This window comes from Schistocerca cancellata, chromosome 2 (assembly GCF_023864275.1).
Source record: "Schistocerca cancellata isolate TAMUIC-IGC-003103 chromosome 2, iqSchCanc2.1, whole genome shotgun sequence".
Taxonomy (NCBI): domain Eukaryota; kingdom Metazoa; phylum Arthropoda; class Insecta; order Orthoptera; family Acrididae; genus Schistocerca; species Schistocerca cancellata.
Window position 1 is genome coordinate 799,693,840 of NC_064627.1, and position 14,259 is coordinate 799,708,098.

The 14,259-nt window shown below is 38.2% G+C and overlaps 1 protein-coding gene across 5 annotated transcripts in view; it reads left to right on the forward strand.

The window, feature by feature from the left end:
• LOC126162655 (tubulin monoglutamylase TTLL4-like) overlaps nucleotides 1–14,259 on the forward strand; it is a 246,392-nt gene that overhangs the window by 96,591 nt on the left and 135,542 nt on the right. For all 5 annotated transcript variants that reach the window (XR_007535095.1, XM_049919293.1, XM_049919296.1 and 2 more), the window contains exons 10-11: nucleotides 13,146–13,353; nucleotides 13,451–13,577. Coding sequence is in view for 4 of the 5 variants with exons in the window: in XM_049919293.1 (XP_049775250.1) it covers nucleotides 13,146–13,353; nucleotides 13,451–13,577 (335 nt within the window). In the remaining variant the exon portion in view is untranslated. The remainder of the gene's footprint in view (nucleotides 1–13,145; nucleotides 13,354–13,450; nucleotides 13,578–14,259) is intronic.

Here is a 14,259-nt window from a genome sequence, read left to right on the forward strand (position 1 = left end):
CAGCAAGTAAACCTAGGTCAGAAAACCTAAAAAATGAATTTCATGCTAAGCTATACATTATGCTGATAATGTCGAGATTTGATGGCCAAGTGCAAGCCTTTTAACTGAAGGCCAGTTCAATGACTTGCATGTCCCTAACCTACCCTAGTTATCCAACCAGGGGTGATCAAAGTATAAAATGGAATACAACTCAAGTGGTGTTCCTGGTGAATCTTCACATTGTTGAAAGGTGAATCCTACATTAAAGACAGAAAGGAAAAAAATTCTGGGGTCTGACCAGGATTCGATCTCATAACATTTCGGTCTCCAGGCATGTGCTTTACTGCTAGGTCACCAGGCCCGATACCATATACAGAAAGCCATTATTGATAGTGGAGTTCCTCTGTGGTATAAATGAATGAAATCAGGGTAAGTACTGTGAAAAAATTGGGAAGTAATTTAGGGTCATGAATTTGAGGGTTAGTATAATTTGGTTGTTATTACATTTAGTTGCGGACATAGAATACCAAACAGAAAATTGGAAAGCAGAGTATAATTTACTGTTATATGGTGCCTTTTATCATTATAAATGAGGTCTTCTGTAGAAATGAAGAATAGAATGTTAAAGAACTTGTGTTGATTGAGGGCTGTAATTGTGTAATGCTTCTTTAAAAAATCACTTAAGCAAAGAGCAGAAATAAATAAGCTTTGTGTAACTTAAAACAATCCGAGGCCTACTCAATCTTTTGATTGCTCAGGTGTAGTAACCAAGAAGGTCGTTTAATATAAACCATTGAGTTGTTTTGCCATGTACTCAAACCTGCACAAAATGTACATGTATTTTGGTGCCATGTAAGGAATTTTAAAATAATAAAAAACATTGGGACACAACCAATAATTTCATATGTCTGACAAGTAAATGTGATGGATCCATTAGTTAACAAAAATTATTTATTATTTGCAAGTAGGTAATGTATCAGTTTTGATGTCTCACGGACGATTAGTAATCTTCACTTGTGTTGTAGTTTTCGAAACAGTGGGATATAATTAATACAACTAGACAGTTTTTACATTCCCCCATCGTTTCGCTTTGTTTTCAAGCTCTTGTGGCAGCACATTTTGTAATGCGTGTGCTGTTTGAAGTCTATACTCGGTGTAATTCTGATTCTTTCCATTTTTTGTGTAGAGAATATATGAATTATAAAGTGCCATATCAAATATGTAAAAAATATTTTTCAGTACCATTTCAGAATTTCCTCATGACAGGGAAACCTGCTAATATCTGATCTTGGCAGTCAGTACCAATAATTTCACTGTTGTAATCAACAATACATTTTGGTTTGAACATAAGGTTTCATTGACTTATGTTTTGTTCAGTTATTTTTACACTTCTTTGCTTTGCAGAGATAATATGGATGTTACATTTATCCTTTCACTTCAACATTAATATGCTATTGGAGTTTATCCTTATGCGTTCCCCCTTTCTTAGTTTTGCGTTAACAAAATATTGTAGCATTTTTCGTTATTATTATTAAAACATAATGTTCCGTTTCCATCTAAAGTAATTTAAAAAATCACACTAGTAAAATCTTGTTTTTTGTCTTAGAAGCATGAAATTGTTTGTTCACTGAGATGTCATGCTTCATCGCTGGCTGGGCCCAGCTGAGTATATGCTCTGCTTCCCCACTCTCTCATTCTTGCTTCTTCTCACCGTCCCGCCCCTCCCATGAGCTTGCAGTCAGTGCTGTCACCACCACCACTTGCTGCTAGCCTAGCACCTGCCAGTGAGAGACAGAGGGGGGCATGAGGAGTGGTTTGTTTGGATCTGATTCTCAGAGCTTGTTGACGCAGTGCCGGAGAAAAGTCGTGTGTGCATGAGTTGTGGATGTGTGTGCACACTCGTTTTCTGACAAAGGCTATGGCCAAAAACTTAGTTGTGACAGTGTGATTGTCTTTCCTATGTGCCTGTCTATAGCTCATCTATCATCTTTACAGTGAGTTGCTTCCTATCCTCATTAGTATTGATTCTTGGAGTATTTGCAGAAGTTATCTGTTGCATCGGTGATCACCGTGGTATCATTTCATCGACATGGTATCTGTGACACATGAATAACAGGCCACACGAGTGGACTTCCATGATGGGCCAAAACTGCAGGCCATTTCTGTGGGTATCTCTAACGGATCTAATTTGCAGGCCCTGCCTGTCAGATATAGTTTCATCGATCTGCCCGCAGGCTGGATCTGTCTGTGTATGGCGTAATGCGGTGGTTTTTCATGGTTTATCCGTGAACCCAGGAGTGTGGTGCTCCTCGGCAGGCCACAGGTGATGGATTTCAGGAATTGCGACTTTCTCACGCATATACATTGTACAGTGCAGCATTTTATAGACATTTTATTTATTCTAGTCCATTTTGGCACTTCGAAAGTATTTTATATATGTAGAAAGTATGGACAATAAGAAGAAGAAAGTTGTTGCAATCACTGGCAGTTTGTACGCTATGTACTCGTGTATTTCTTGAAAGAAAAATCACACAATAACTTAGAATAACAGACATAAACAGTGAGTACTAACCAACGATAACAAACATATTGGTGGTCACCTATAGTGTTGGTTCACACAACTCTTCACAACCTTGTTCATTTCTTTCAAGAGGTCTACTGTTTTTCTGAGATTCTTTCGGAAAGCAGTGAAGGTATTTTAAATCTGTCTTGCGACTCCAACAAAATGCGTATTTTTGTCACAAATGTGTTTCACTTTATTGAAATAAAATAACACAGTGGTCTTAATGAAACATATATAACGTTTGGCTTTCTTTCTCCATCTAAAAACAGTTCATTACAAAAGATGATGAGTACTAACATCAAGATTTTTGCTCACATGTTTAGAAATACAGAAGTCCTTTATATATAATAGAGGGAAACATTCCACGTGGGAAAAATAAATCTAAAAAGAAAGATGATGAGACTTACCAAACAAAAGCGCTGGCAGGTCGATAGACACACAAACATACACACAAAATTCAAGCTTTCGCAACAAACGGTTGCTTCGTCAGGAAAGAGGGAAGGAGAGGGGAAGATGAAAGGATGTGGGTTTTAAGGGAGAGGGTAAGGAGTCATTCCAATCCCGGGAACGGAAAGACTTACCTTAGGGGGAAAAAAGGACAGGTATACACTCGTGCGCACACACACACACACACATATCTATCCGCATATACACAGACACAAGCAGACATTTGTAAAGGCAAAGAGTTTGGGCTGGAGATTTCAAAATTTGTCAGGGAAAAATGCTAAAACTTGTCTGGAAATCAGGGAAATATCAGGGAATTTCACTTTGGGAAACTTGTGGAACCCTAGTGACAGAATAACAATACTGGAACATTCAAATATCGAAGGGTCCATACCATCATTAAAGTCATTTAACACATTCACAAGAAATATCTTGTGAGAAATGCATTGATGTCATTATCACTAAAGGAAGCTTGTCAAAATTTTTCTTCGTAAAAAGTTATCTGCTTTTTCTAATACATGTTAACTGACTTGCCCTAAAAGCATAATGATATGTGCTTTCATCACTGTACACACAAACGCGATTGCCAGAGTAATATAAATACTTACTTGTTAGAACACAGGATTTTTGTGAGGTGGTAATACTAATTACGCTGTCATTTTATTTGTGTTTGTAATCAGGGAAATTAGAGTACAGGTGACCAGTTATTATTATTATCTATTCTGGTCTCCCCTCAGATGCCGCCAGAGAAGTAAGAAGGGAAAGTTCCAGAATCCTGAACATGTCCAAAATGCTGGAGAGCTACATTTCCACTGCAGTTTTTAGGACAATACATGCTCTGCACGGAGAGAAAGGCATAGTTGTATTAGCAGCAGGTAAAGATGATGCTGCATTGTTAGGCTAAATCATTGTTGATGGAAAATGAAACCATACACCAACTGTAGAAGACTCCATGGAAGACTCCTTAGTAAATCAGGCTTAAAAAAGACCTCCATAATACTGTTCCCTGGGCAACGAGACCCATCACAGTAATATGATTTAGAACACCACCTTTGAGTACCACTGTTTCTGATAAAGATACTTGTTGTGACAGTGCTTACAAGGATAAGACTTACCTTCGAGTAAATGTCAACATCAAAGTGAACGTCAACAAAACTTACGTCCTCACACTAGAAAAAATCATGCTAGAAAACTCTGTGGTTGGGTTTAAGATACATTTTGACAAAAACATAATTAGGTGTTTGCAACTACCTGCATGAAGCCTGAATCCTCGTATAGATTTGTTTATACACTGTCTTGAATAGGTCTTATCACACATTGGGAATATAATTGAATTCGTGGGACACCATTAGAGTGACACAGGAACATCAAGCTAAGTATAAAGAGGTGAAAGAAAATGGATGTCAGATGTTCCTAATCATTGTGAAGGAGAAGACTAACAATGCCATTCTGTTTTGCAGAAAGAAAAATCTGACAGTCCTCTACTGAAACTCTAGGTGCAGCCACCATTTTGTACTTTCTCAATACTGTGACCAACATTAGTGGATGGAGAATTGGCAATTTGCAACAAGAATGGCGTGCTTTCGTAACTATTGCTCATGAGAGAGATACTCAGGACAACAGTGATGCAAATGAAACTTTCACTATTGGCCACTTACAAGGAAAAAATTTAAGAAGAGAGAAAGTGCTTTGCATTACCATTTTACGCAGGGTTTAGACCTGGCAAGATTGTTAGGAGTGTGAAAAAATATGGCAGACAGCATTAGAGTTAACAGGAAAAACTGAACACAATTGCACATTGTCAGTCCAGTACATCTGTTAATGCCTCATGTGTACGTAATCTGTCTTCGACTACTATCACATTTTTCAAAATAAGGATGTCTCATGCAGCACTGTATAAGGGCATGCAAAAATCAATCTCTTGTGTCACATAGACATTTTCTGATAAAACTCCAAATTGTTTGCTGAACAGCAGTAAACACCACCCTTTTCAATAACCACCACCCTTTTGTGCTTATTATTTTCTTTCCATAGGAAATTGTAGTCTGTCTTCATGATTTATGTTTTATTGGCGGGTTTCCATTATCAAATTCATTTTATCTTACTTTCTATTTTAGGCCTCATATTTTATTTCGTATGGGGCCCGACTTCTAATCCTTGGGTACCATTAAGGCTCATGATGCTTAATTGAATGGCTGTAAGAGATGCCACATTGCATCTGTTGCATGTTGATACCATTCTCAGCTTACTATTCTTGGCTTACCAAGCACCATACGTGGTCACTTCCTGTAGTCCTTGAAAGTACCCAAAGAAGTTTGTACAAATGTGGGACAAGTGAAATGGAAGTTGGTGTATTATGCAACCACTCATTTGTTTGACACATCCAAAGAGGCATTCCCTAAGTGTAAAGGTATTTAAATCTACTGATTTGTCTTCTTACATTTGATGATATAGTGGAGACTCATTATCAGCACAAAGCATATTGGAAAGAGCTCACGCCTCTGCAACTCTAAAAGACGGCATATTCTCTCATTGACTTACTGCCATGCTGATGTAAATTAACGTTTCTTCAGGAAAAATATAATAAATTTTATCTTTGCCCAGAGTTCACATACAGACACAGATCCAAATCCCATTTTTTTTGTCCTAGCTTGATGGCTGTCAAGTTACTAAGAAAAGCATGATCTGTAAAGAACATGAATCCAAAAGCAGATTTTCATCTGTAGGCAGTGATGTCGGCAACCGCAACTAGCTCCAGCTGCATTCCGCTGTCGCCTCGTCTGAATGTGGACAGCGAGGGGTTTGAAAAGAGAATGGGGTTGTTCATTGTCAGCTTTCTTATTTCTTCCTTGTCTGCGTGCGCGCACATCCGTGTGCCCACATGCGCTTGCATACGTGTGCGTGCGTGGCTAGGGGTCTGAAAAGAGAATGGAGTTGTTCACTGTCAGCTTTCTTCTTTCTTCCTTGTGTGGGCATTTTTATTACCATAGAACAAAAGCGAAAGCTCCTATTGTTTAATATTGCATTATTAGTAATAAATAAACTAATTGAATATTGGGTAATAGTGTTAACTAAATATGTCACAATTAAATTTTATTACAATGAAACAATAAACCATTTAAATAGGCAACAGCCATAAGATCAGTTGAAGAGTAATGTGAATTGTTCCCTCATTTTCAAAAATTCAAATCTTTGTTCAGTCAGATATCAATGTTGAAATTTTTACAGTAAATTGCTATCATATAGGTGTATAAACTGTGCAAAAATCATGTTTTTATATTACTGAGATTACTAACCCCAAACGTAACAAAAGATGAAAATTTTCAAATTTCAAAAATTCATAAAAAATGAAGGAAACATTTGTAAGTGTTCTTGATCTATATGAGGCTAATAGTGTATGATACCTAACTGTAGGAAAAAAATAGACTCTCATAAATCACTCCTAGTTTGTTATTTTTGGGACTAAAAAGTAGATTTTTGAAAGTTTGGATACCAAAGTTTGGAGGTAATTTTGACTGGTCATTTTTTAATTTAGGGTATTTTGTGTAATAGACAATGTTGTAGAGGACACTTTTCTAAAAACAATCGTGTCAATTGCAATGTTGTAACCTAACCCAGTGCAGAGATATTCATATTTCTGCTAACGTCTGTAAACTGAAACATCGTCCCGCGCTTACAAACGAAAATGGCCACCTTTCAGTAAATGTGAAAGGTAAATTAAAAAAAAAGAACTGTTTTGAACTTCTCAATTATAGGGTAATCACATATTAAAAAAATAAAATATTTAAAAATGGTCAAGCAACCAACTTAATTTTTATTGGACCACTTAATTTGGATTGACCCCCATAAAAATTTGACCAATACACTATATAACATATGTAGTAGACTTCATCTTATTTGAATTATCTATAGAGAAGTTAGATGTGTAACTATTTTGATTCAAAATACAGATGTTGGAGAGTAATAAGGCAAGTACAGTAAATCATTTATTTAATGAATGCCTGGGACACTTGTGATATTTTTATCCTTAAGAGGGTGTTTTCCTTAAATAGGAGTTTACCTCAGTTACACCAAAAATGGTGACCAGAAACTAATTTCAATCTTATTACGTGATATAAATACGATATCATGTGCTGGAAACTTTGTGTATCTGGCATGAAGTAACAGTTTTTCACTTTTAAGTCACTTTTAAGTTATAAGTAAAATCACTAATTCACTTTGTGATTTAAAAAATGCACCCAACATCAAGAAGACAGCATTTTTATTGTTTTTTAATTTTTCAGTCGCTATAATATTAATAATCGTTGTTGTTATTGTGTGTGGCTCAATAGCTGTGTTCTGCTTTCAAAAAGGCAGACTAAAAATTTCTGTTGTCCGACCAGGATTAGATCCCACGACCTTGCGTGAGGTGTAGGCGGCCGACACAGGCAGTAAGTGATGCCGTATCGAAGCTTAGGTGTGCCAGAATCTGGTAGAGATCGGGGGGGCCTGCATGCTGGGTGTAGGATTGTTAGAGACAGGTAGTTAAAGTGCAGTTATGCACGTCATGGCTCGGGATGGATGAATAGCCAGCTGGAGCCGCAGAGTGGTAGACAGCATTAAGCACTGCAGCCACACCAGAGATGGAGTTCAGGATTTCTTACAGTTTATTGGCCAAGACTGTTGCATCATGTAACAATAAATGGGCGTGTGAGGCCAGGACAGCCTGAATGGGGGTGGGAAGATGGGCAAGCCAGCAGTTTAGAAGCAGGCCTTCAGGGAGGGTGTGCAGTTTCGCAAGTGCTCGCATGTGATCCAGCAGGCACATGTTGCCACGATGTTGACGATAAATTATATGTCGTTGCAGTTCCGAGGCCACAAAGCTGGAAAAGATGCATTCTCTTAGTTGACTGTAGCTCCTGGAGGGGGGTGGGTAGTAAGAACATCCCAGACTTGGGCAGCAGTGGTCAGGTTGAGGTGACTGAGAACCATCCCGAATTTCATTCCGTCACTTGTGATAGAGCAGCCTGCAAAACCTGCCTCAATGGAAGCAAACCACATTGTGGGGGCAAATGAGCGGTAGCGCAACTGGGGCAAGGGTATCCTGAATCAGCTTTGCTGGGTGCGCTGCCCCATTGATCAGCTGAGTCAAGCGGTTCTGTAGTGCTGGCATTTGCAAGCGGAGTTCAGATACTTCTGAAGTGCTCATAGGTGCTGGTGCAGGAGGGGTAATGGGGGTCTGCTGGTTAGACAGCCCGTCAGGTGTTGACTACCGTAGAGGTGGTCACATGTGGCAGAGACATAGCACCATGCAGGCAGTGTTTCATAGTGTGCAAGAGGGTGCTGGCAGGCAGTGTTGCAGAGAAGAAGGCAGGTGGCGCATGCACGGTGTGGGTCACGCAGTACAATCTCTGCCGTGTGTTGATGCAGGAAGGATTCTTCAGTCAGCTGCATGGTTACACTGTGGCTTGTCTGGTCGCATGTCTATCAGCTGTGGGAGAGGCGTTGTGGTGTGCACAATGGGATAGCTTACATGTGGAGGTGGTTGGGGGGCTGGGAGGGGTGTGGAAGGGGGCAGTGGCACACAACGAAGGGATAGCATGCAGGGGTGGGGGTGCAGGCTGGGGGCGGTGATGTGTACAGAGGGGTGGCATGCGTAGAAGGATGTGGGAGGGTGGAGAGGACAAGGGGTGGGTAGGGGTGCAAGCAGGATGCATCCGGCCGATCTAACAGGAGCTGATTTCGTGACCATACGTGTTATATTAATAAAGGGAAACCAGCTTGTTTCAGTAATGAGACACGGGCACTATTTTTCACTTCTTGTTTATTAGTGGAATCACCTTGACAACAAGCAGCAAAGATACTAGTATGATAAGGTCCAAACTATTTTCAGGCCCAATACTCTTTAATAACTCGCATACAGCGAATAAAAATTCAACATAAAAGTTTCCGTATTGTCAATAAATCTCTTCACAATCGTAAGTATATGATCGTAGCATTGTATTTAACACGTACAATCACCATTCACTTGAATATTAATGTTCATACACCCAGTCACCTCTAATTGACTCTGTCTGTATTTATCCCAAAATAATCTATTCTCCACCACTCCAATGTCTAATCCGGTTCTAAGAATGCACTTCTAAGCCCAAAATTCCGACTACCGCGGAAGAACTGCGAACACACTCACCACCACTGAAAACAAAAACTCAAGAGACCTAACAATGCTGCGTGTTTGTTTTGTATATTACATTCAAAACAAACTGCAGCTCTGTTATGTCTTCCTCGGATTCCCTTTGTACTACTTTGCGTTACACTATTTCGAAATATTACTACTGTTTTTTGGCTCTTAGGTCATTTCGTATTACAGAATTTAATCTAATACTTGTTGCTGAATAAACACTCTCTAAAGAGCGGTTACAAGTAACATTTGAAATGAGCTAATACCTCTTAATTGAGAGGACGGTCTGGACCGGGCAGACCATGGGTGGCTTGTAACCTTCGTTTGATGCCATCCGGCAGCATGGAAATACTGCTTCACTAGTGCACTTGGCGGCAAAGGAGTGACAAAACGGCCAGGGATAGAATAGTAATAAAACAGCCTGGTAGTCCTAGAGCGCATTGCACTTCACTGCACTATTTGCACTACACTGCATGCAATATTCAAATTGTTGATACTGGGAGGACGAACTGGACATCTGTCAGCAGGCTTTGTACTTCTTTAGACAGTAGAATCGCCTCGAAGATGCACCTGTGAAAGGCTGTGTGAATAAACACGATAGCATTCCTTTCGTTAAATGGACCACAACAAGATGACGATGATGAGCGTGGTATAAGAATTGTGTGTTACGCGCACACCCCAGAGAATTGCGGTGGGCAACAACGAGGGCCTCGTGGCATTCCGCGGCCAGGCTGCCAAGAGCAGGGCTGGGGATGTTGCCTCGTCGGATTGCACAAGGGGCTGGTCGAGCGACGGTTCGGCATACCTAGCAGTCAGAAAGTGTGGCCGTCTAACTTCTCCCTCCAGTGGAAGTGACCAGCAGGGGGAGGGGGGGGGGGGGGTCTGGTCTACAAGGCAAGGGAAGGAGTCGCCACAATATCACAATATGTTTGACACACTGTGACAGTGCACTAGTATCACATTACTGCCCTGGTCAAGGTTGTAGTAAAGGTTGTTTACCCTTTTGGGGTAACTGTGATGAATGCTTTTGCAACACAGCACAGTGTTTTTATATTTTTGTTATGAAGGGCTATGTAATAAATAATAACAGCTAAAATGTAAAGTTGCTTCATTCAGATAGTACCAATGCTGCCAAGCAACTCGTTCTCATTTGTTGTGTCGCGTACTGTCACCAAATGAGACATTGCAATAGAGGTTTGAAATTTCATTTAGTATATTTGCCAACTCTAGTGATGAGAGGTTGTACACTAGACCATCTTTTCCCATTTTGCCAGGCTAATTTTGTTGATGATGCGGTGTTCCCCATGGTTTGGTTTTGTTAGTTCATCTTTCTTCTAAGAATGTGAGGAAACTTCACAGCACAATAATTTTTGTGGCAGTAGTTTTTTTAACAGTTTTTCTCATTATCTGCAGGTTCTTAAGACAACTCATCGTCGCAAAGAGAGACCATTCCTTATTAATTGTTTGTACTTTGCAAGGGTTCAGTTATTTCACAAGTTACCACAATGCTGGTCTTCATCTCCAAAAAGTCTGCAAACCCCTGACTAATTGATAATTCGTATTATGTCTGTAGAAGAGCTCAACTTCTATCAAAACCAGGCCTCATATAACTCTGATTTATAGGAAAGCTTTTATTTTGTCGTTAAAATGTAATCAGTGGCTAAACATCTAGGTGCAACTCGTTTTGAACAAAGCCTAAACTTCCAAAGAAAAAAAAGAGTAGCAGTTCATCAGCATATGCATTACCATTGGGTAAAGGTATACCGACAACTAAAGATTTGCCAGTGGTTTGCCACCTCTGGATTACTTTGCATGTGATGATGTCAAATACAGCTTTAATGCTCTTGGCATGGCATGGAGCCCATCCTGAATACCTCAGGTAAATAGTACAACATATGAAACAAGACTTGCTCCTTACCTAATCCCCTGATATAATAATTAAACTTTTAAGTTATGAGTGATTTTCTGGATAAACGAATGAACTGATCTTCTGCTTATGAAGGTTGTTTATAATCAAAATTAATATGAGATTTCACCCTCAAACAATAAAATGATTTATGTCCAAAAACTTTGGCTACAAAAATCTGGAAAATCTCGTACACTTACAAATTCTATGAAAAAGAATGTTATATCAAGACAGATATTACTGTCATTCTTTGGTACATTAAAGGTTTACTGTGTATCCTATAATTATATTTTTATTTCTTTCTTTTCTGAGGAATTATCAAAAATTTCAAGTGTAGTATTGTAAATTAATAAATTCATTTTATATAAAACCACTGGATTTTATTTTATTTCATTTCCATTAAATCTTTTTGTTTGTTAAGTTTACTGAATGCACAAGACATAAATTGCTTGTTCTCTGTCTGTACAATACAACAAATATTGAATATATGCTTCATCAACCAGATGTTGAGGGTACAAAACCTTTTCAGTACATTAATTGTACCCTCAAATACAAAGCTCTTGATTATAATTATTGTAATAAAATGCAACAAAGATCTTGACACTGGAGATCCCATCTTCTTGCAGTACCTGACTATTTGCTAAAACAATAGTGGTGACAGCACTGCAAAACTGGCCAAAGTAAGATGCTGCATTGTCATGGTCTCGGTAAACCCTGCATGAAAAAGAAAAGGTGTGAATATATTGAAACAAAGCTAATATATAATACAGAAAAATATGAATTAGTGACCTTAAACGTAACTAATGATGTCTGCTTCTGTATTTAAGATGTTGATCCAAACATTATTATTATTATTATTATTATTATTATTATTATTGAAATGCTGTTACCCGAATGAAAATTTCACTGTGCAATAGAGTGTGAACAGTGCTATGGAAAAAAGAGAAAGGTACTGGCAGATTGCAACTGAAAGGTGCAGTGTGCTTTGATAGCTCAATTGGTGAAGTCAGAGATTCTGCTTTGAGTGTCAGTACAACAAGAAGTTTCCTAAGAAAGCTACTAAGCAATTAATATCGAATTTTCCATTGATGAACATCATACTTTACAATTCATTATTTTTGTAGATGATGTAAATAAAACTTGGTTCCTCTCCCTTCAGAAAACAACCCCCACAACCTAGACATCCTAGACATACACTTGCTTTGTGTTCTTAACGGAAGTTATTGACAGTTAGGTGGAAACCAGTGTAAGATTAACAAAGTGTACAATTGTGATGACTATCAAAAACAATATATATACTGAGTTAGTGATGTATCCGTAATGGGTTGACTGACTTATGTTTGCCAGAGGATAACAGAAGATTTCATGCTGATTGTTACACTAATCATAAATTTAGTTATGTCCTTAATTACATATTCATTCAGAAGTATGATACCCATTTGTTTTTTGTTTAGTCACATTCTGGTGGTGGTAGTTGTTGTTGTTGTTGTTGTTGTTGTTTAGCAGTGTATTTGTTCTCTTCCTTTCTTTCTACATAATTTTTGAAGGGTAAAGTGTCGAAATTACTCGATTTGTCAAATGGCAGCAGAGGGAAAGGCAAAATAACTTTTGGAACCAGGGACATATCAACCTGGTAGAAGAGAGGCTACGAAATACTCCTAGTTATACAGCAAAAGTCACCTACAAGCTCAAATCAGAATAGAGGTACTGGACAAAAATGAGAGTGAGTTTGTGAACAGCAGGTGACAAGAGATATGGAAAATGACCTAGTGAAACTTGACAGTAAAAGTGAGTTGCAGAGTTTCAAAGCTTACCATCTCACCATATGACCATATGGTATGCTATTGACAATGAATTGAAACCACACAAGGGGCTTGTTGTTGCATTGCGAGTAGATTTTCTGTATCCATATTATGAAACATGAAATACATTTTTGTTTTTGACCAAAAAGTATATTTTTCCATCACCCGTACTTGTTTGATCAGTGATTACATTAGAATAATACAATTTAGGTGATCTGTAAAACATAAGTGTTAACAATCCAATCCCTTTCCACTTTTGAATAGTGTCTAATGCATTATCTTACTTACTAGCCTGCATCAGCAAGAGGAACGGGCATTAAAGTAATACATCGATGGGCTCAGATACCAAAGAGAAGACCGTTGGTTGTTCAGAAGTACATTTCACAGCCATATTTGATAAATGGCAGTAAGTTTGATTTACGCTTGTATGTTCTTGTTACAAGTATCAATCCTCTGCGGATTTATATTTATGATGATGGCCTGGTAAGATTTGCATCAGGTATGTATTAATTGCAGATAAATCGTATATTTTCAAGAATTTATTATTTTCATATCCCTAATTGTGTTAAGTATTGGATTTTTTTCTCTTCCTGTAGTTAAATACTCTGGTGACATGGCATGTCTAAGTGACAGATACATGCATCTCACAAACTACAGTATCAATAAAATGAGCAGCCAGTACACACAGAATGAAGATGCATCAGCATGTCAGGGACACAAATGGTAATGTGTTAAATGACACTTAAAACTCCACAACTTCAGAATTTTGCTATTTCACAATCGTGTTGTTTTATTTGGAAATGTTTTATGTCTCCTCCAACTATTCTTGCTGTGATTTCAGATTGTCAGCGTGTGTAGAGGACACATAAGAAATTATTGCTGTGTATTTTGTTTACAGATCTGTCAGTTCTAGCTAAGTTTGTAGGAGGTGTGCGAAGTATTTCAACATTGTTTCAAGAATTGTGTGTCAGTCATAAATATGTTTTGTGTAATGTACATCAAATAGTGGCTGTAAAGTGAGCGTAGAAGCCAGTCCAGACATTATTTTCATTCTTGAGCAGTTTTAGTTTCTGCTGAAAAAGGCACAAATGCCAAAAATTGCAGATTTTGTCACAAGTAGTAGGTTTTTATTCTTTACAGCAGTTGTGTATCAGTACTGTTTATCATTGTACAGTATTATCAGGTTTTGCCCTATTTTATTGTCAGCATGCAACTTTTTGCACTTTTATTTGTTTTTCTCTAACCACCTAATTTTTTGATTGTGTAATCTAAAGACTCATAATTAACATAAAGTACAGTTATGGGAAAATACTCTGGTAAAGGTTATGAAGTATAGATTGAAATGTCTCCTTTAATCCTAGGTTATTGCATCCACCCATTTCTTTCTTTCATCACTGACAGACAT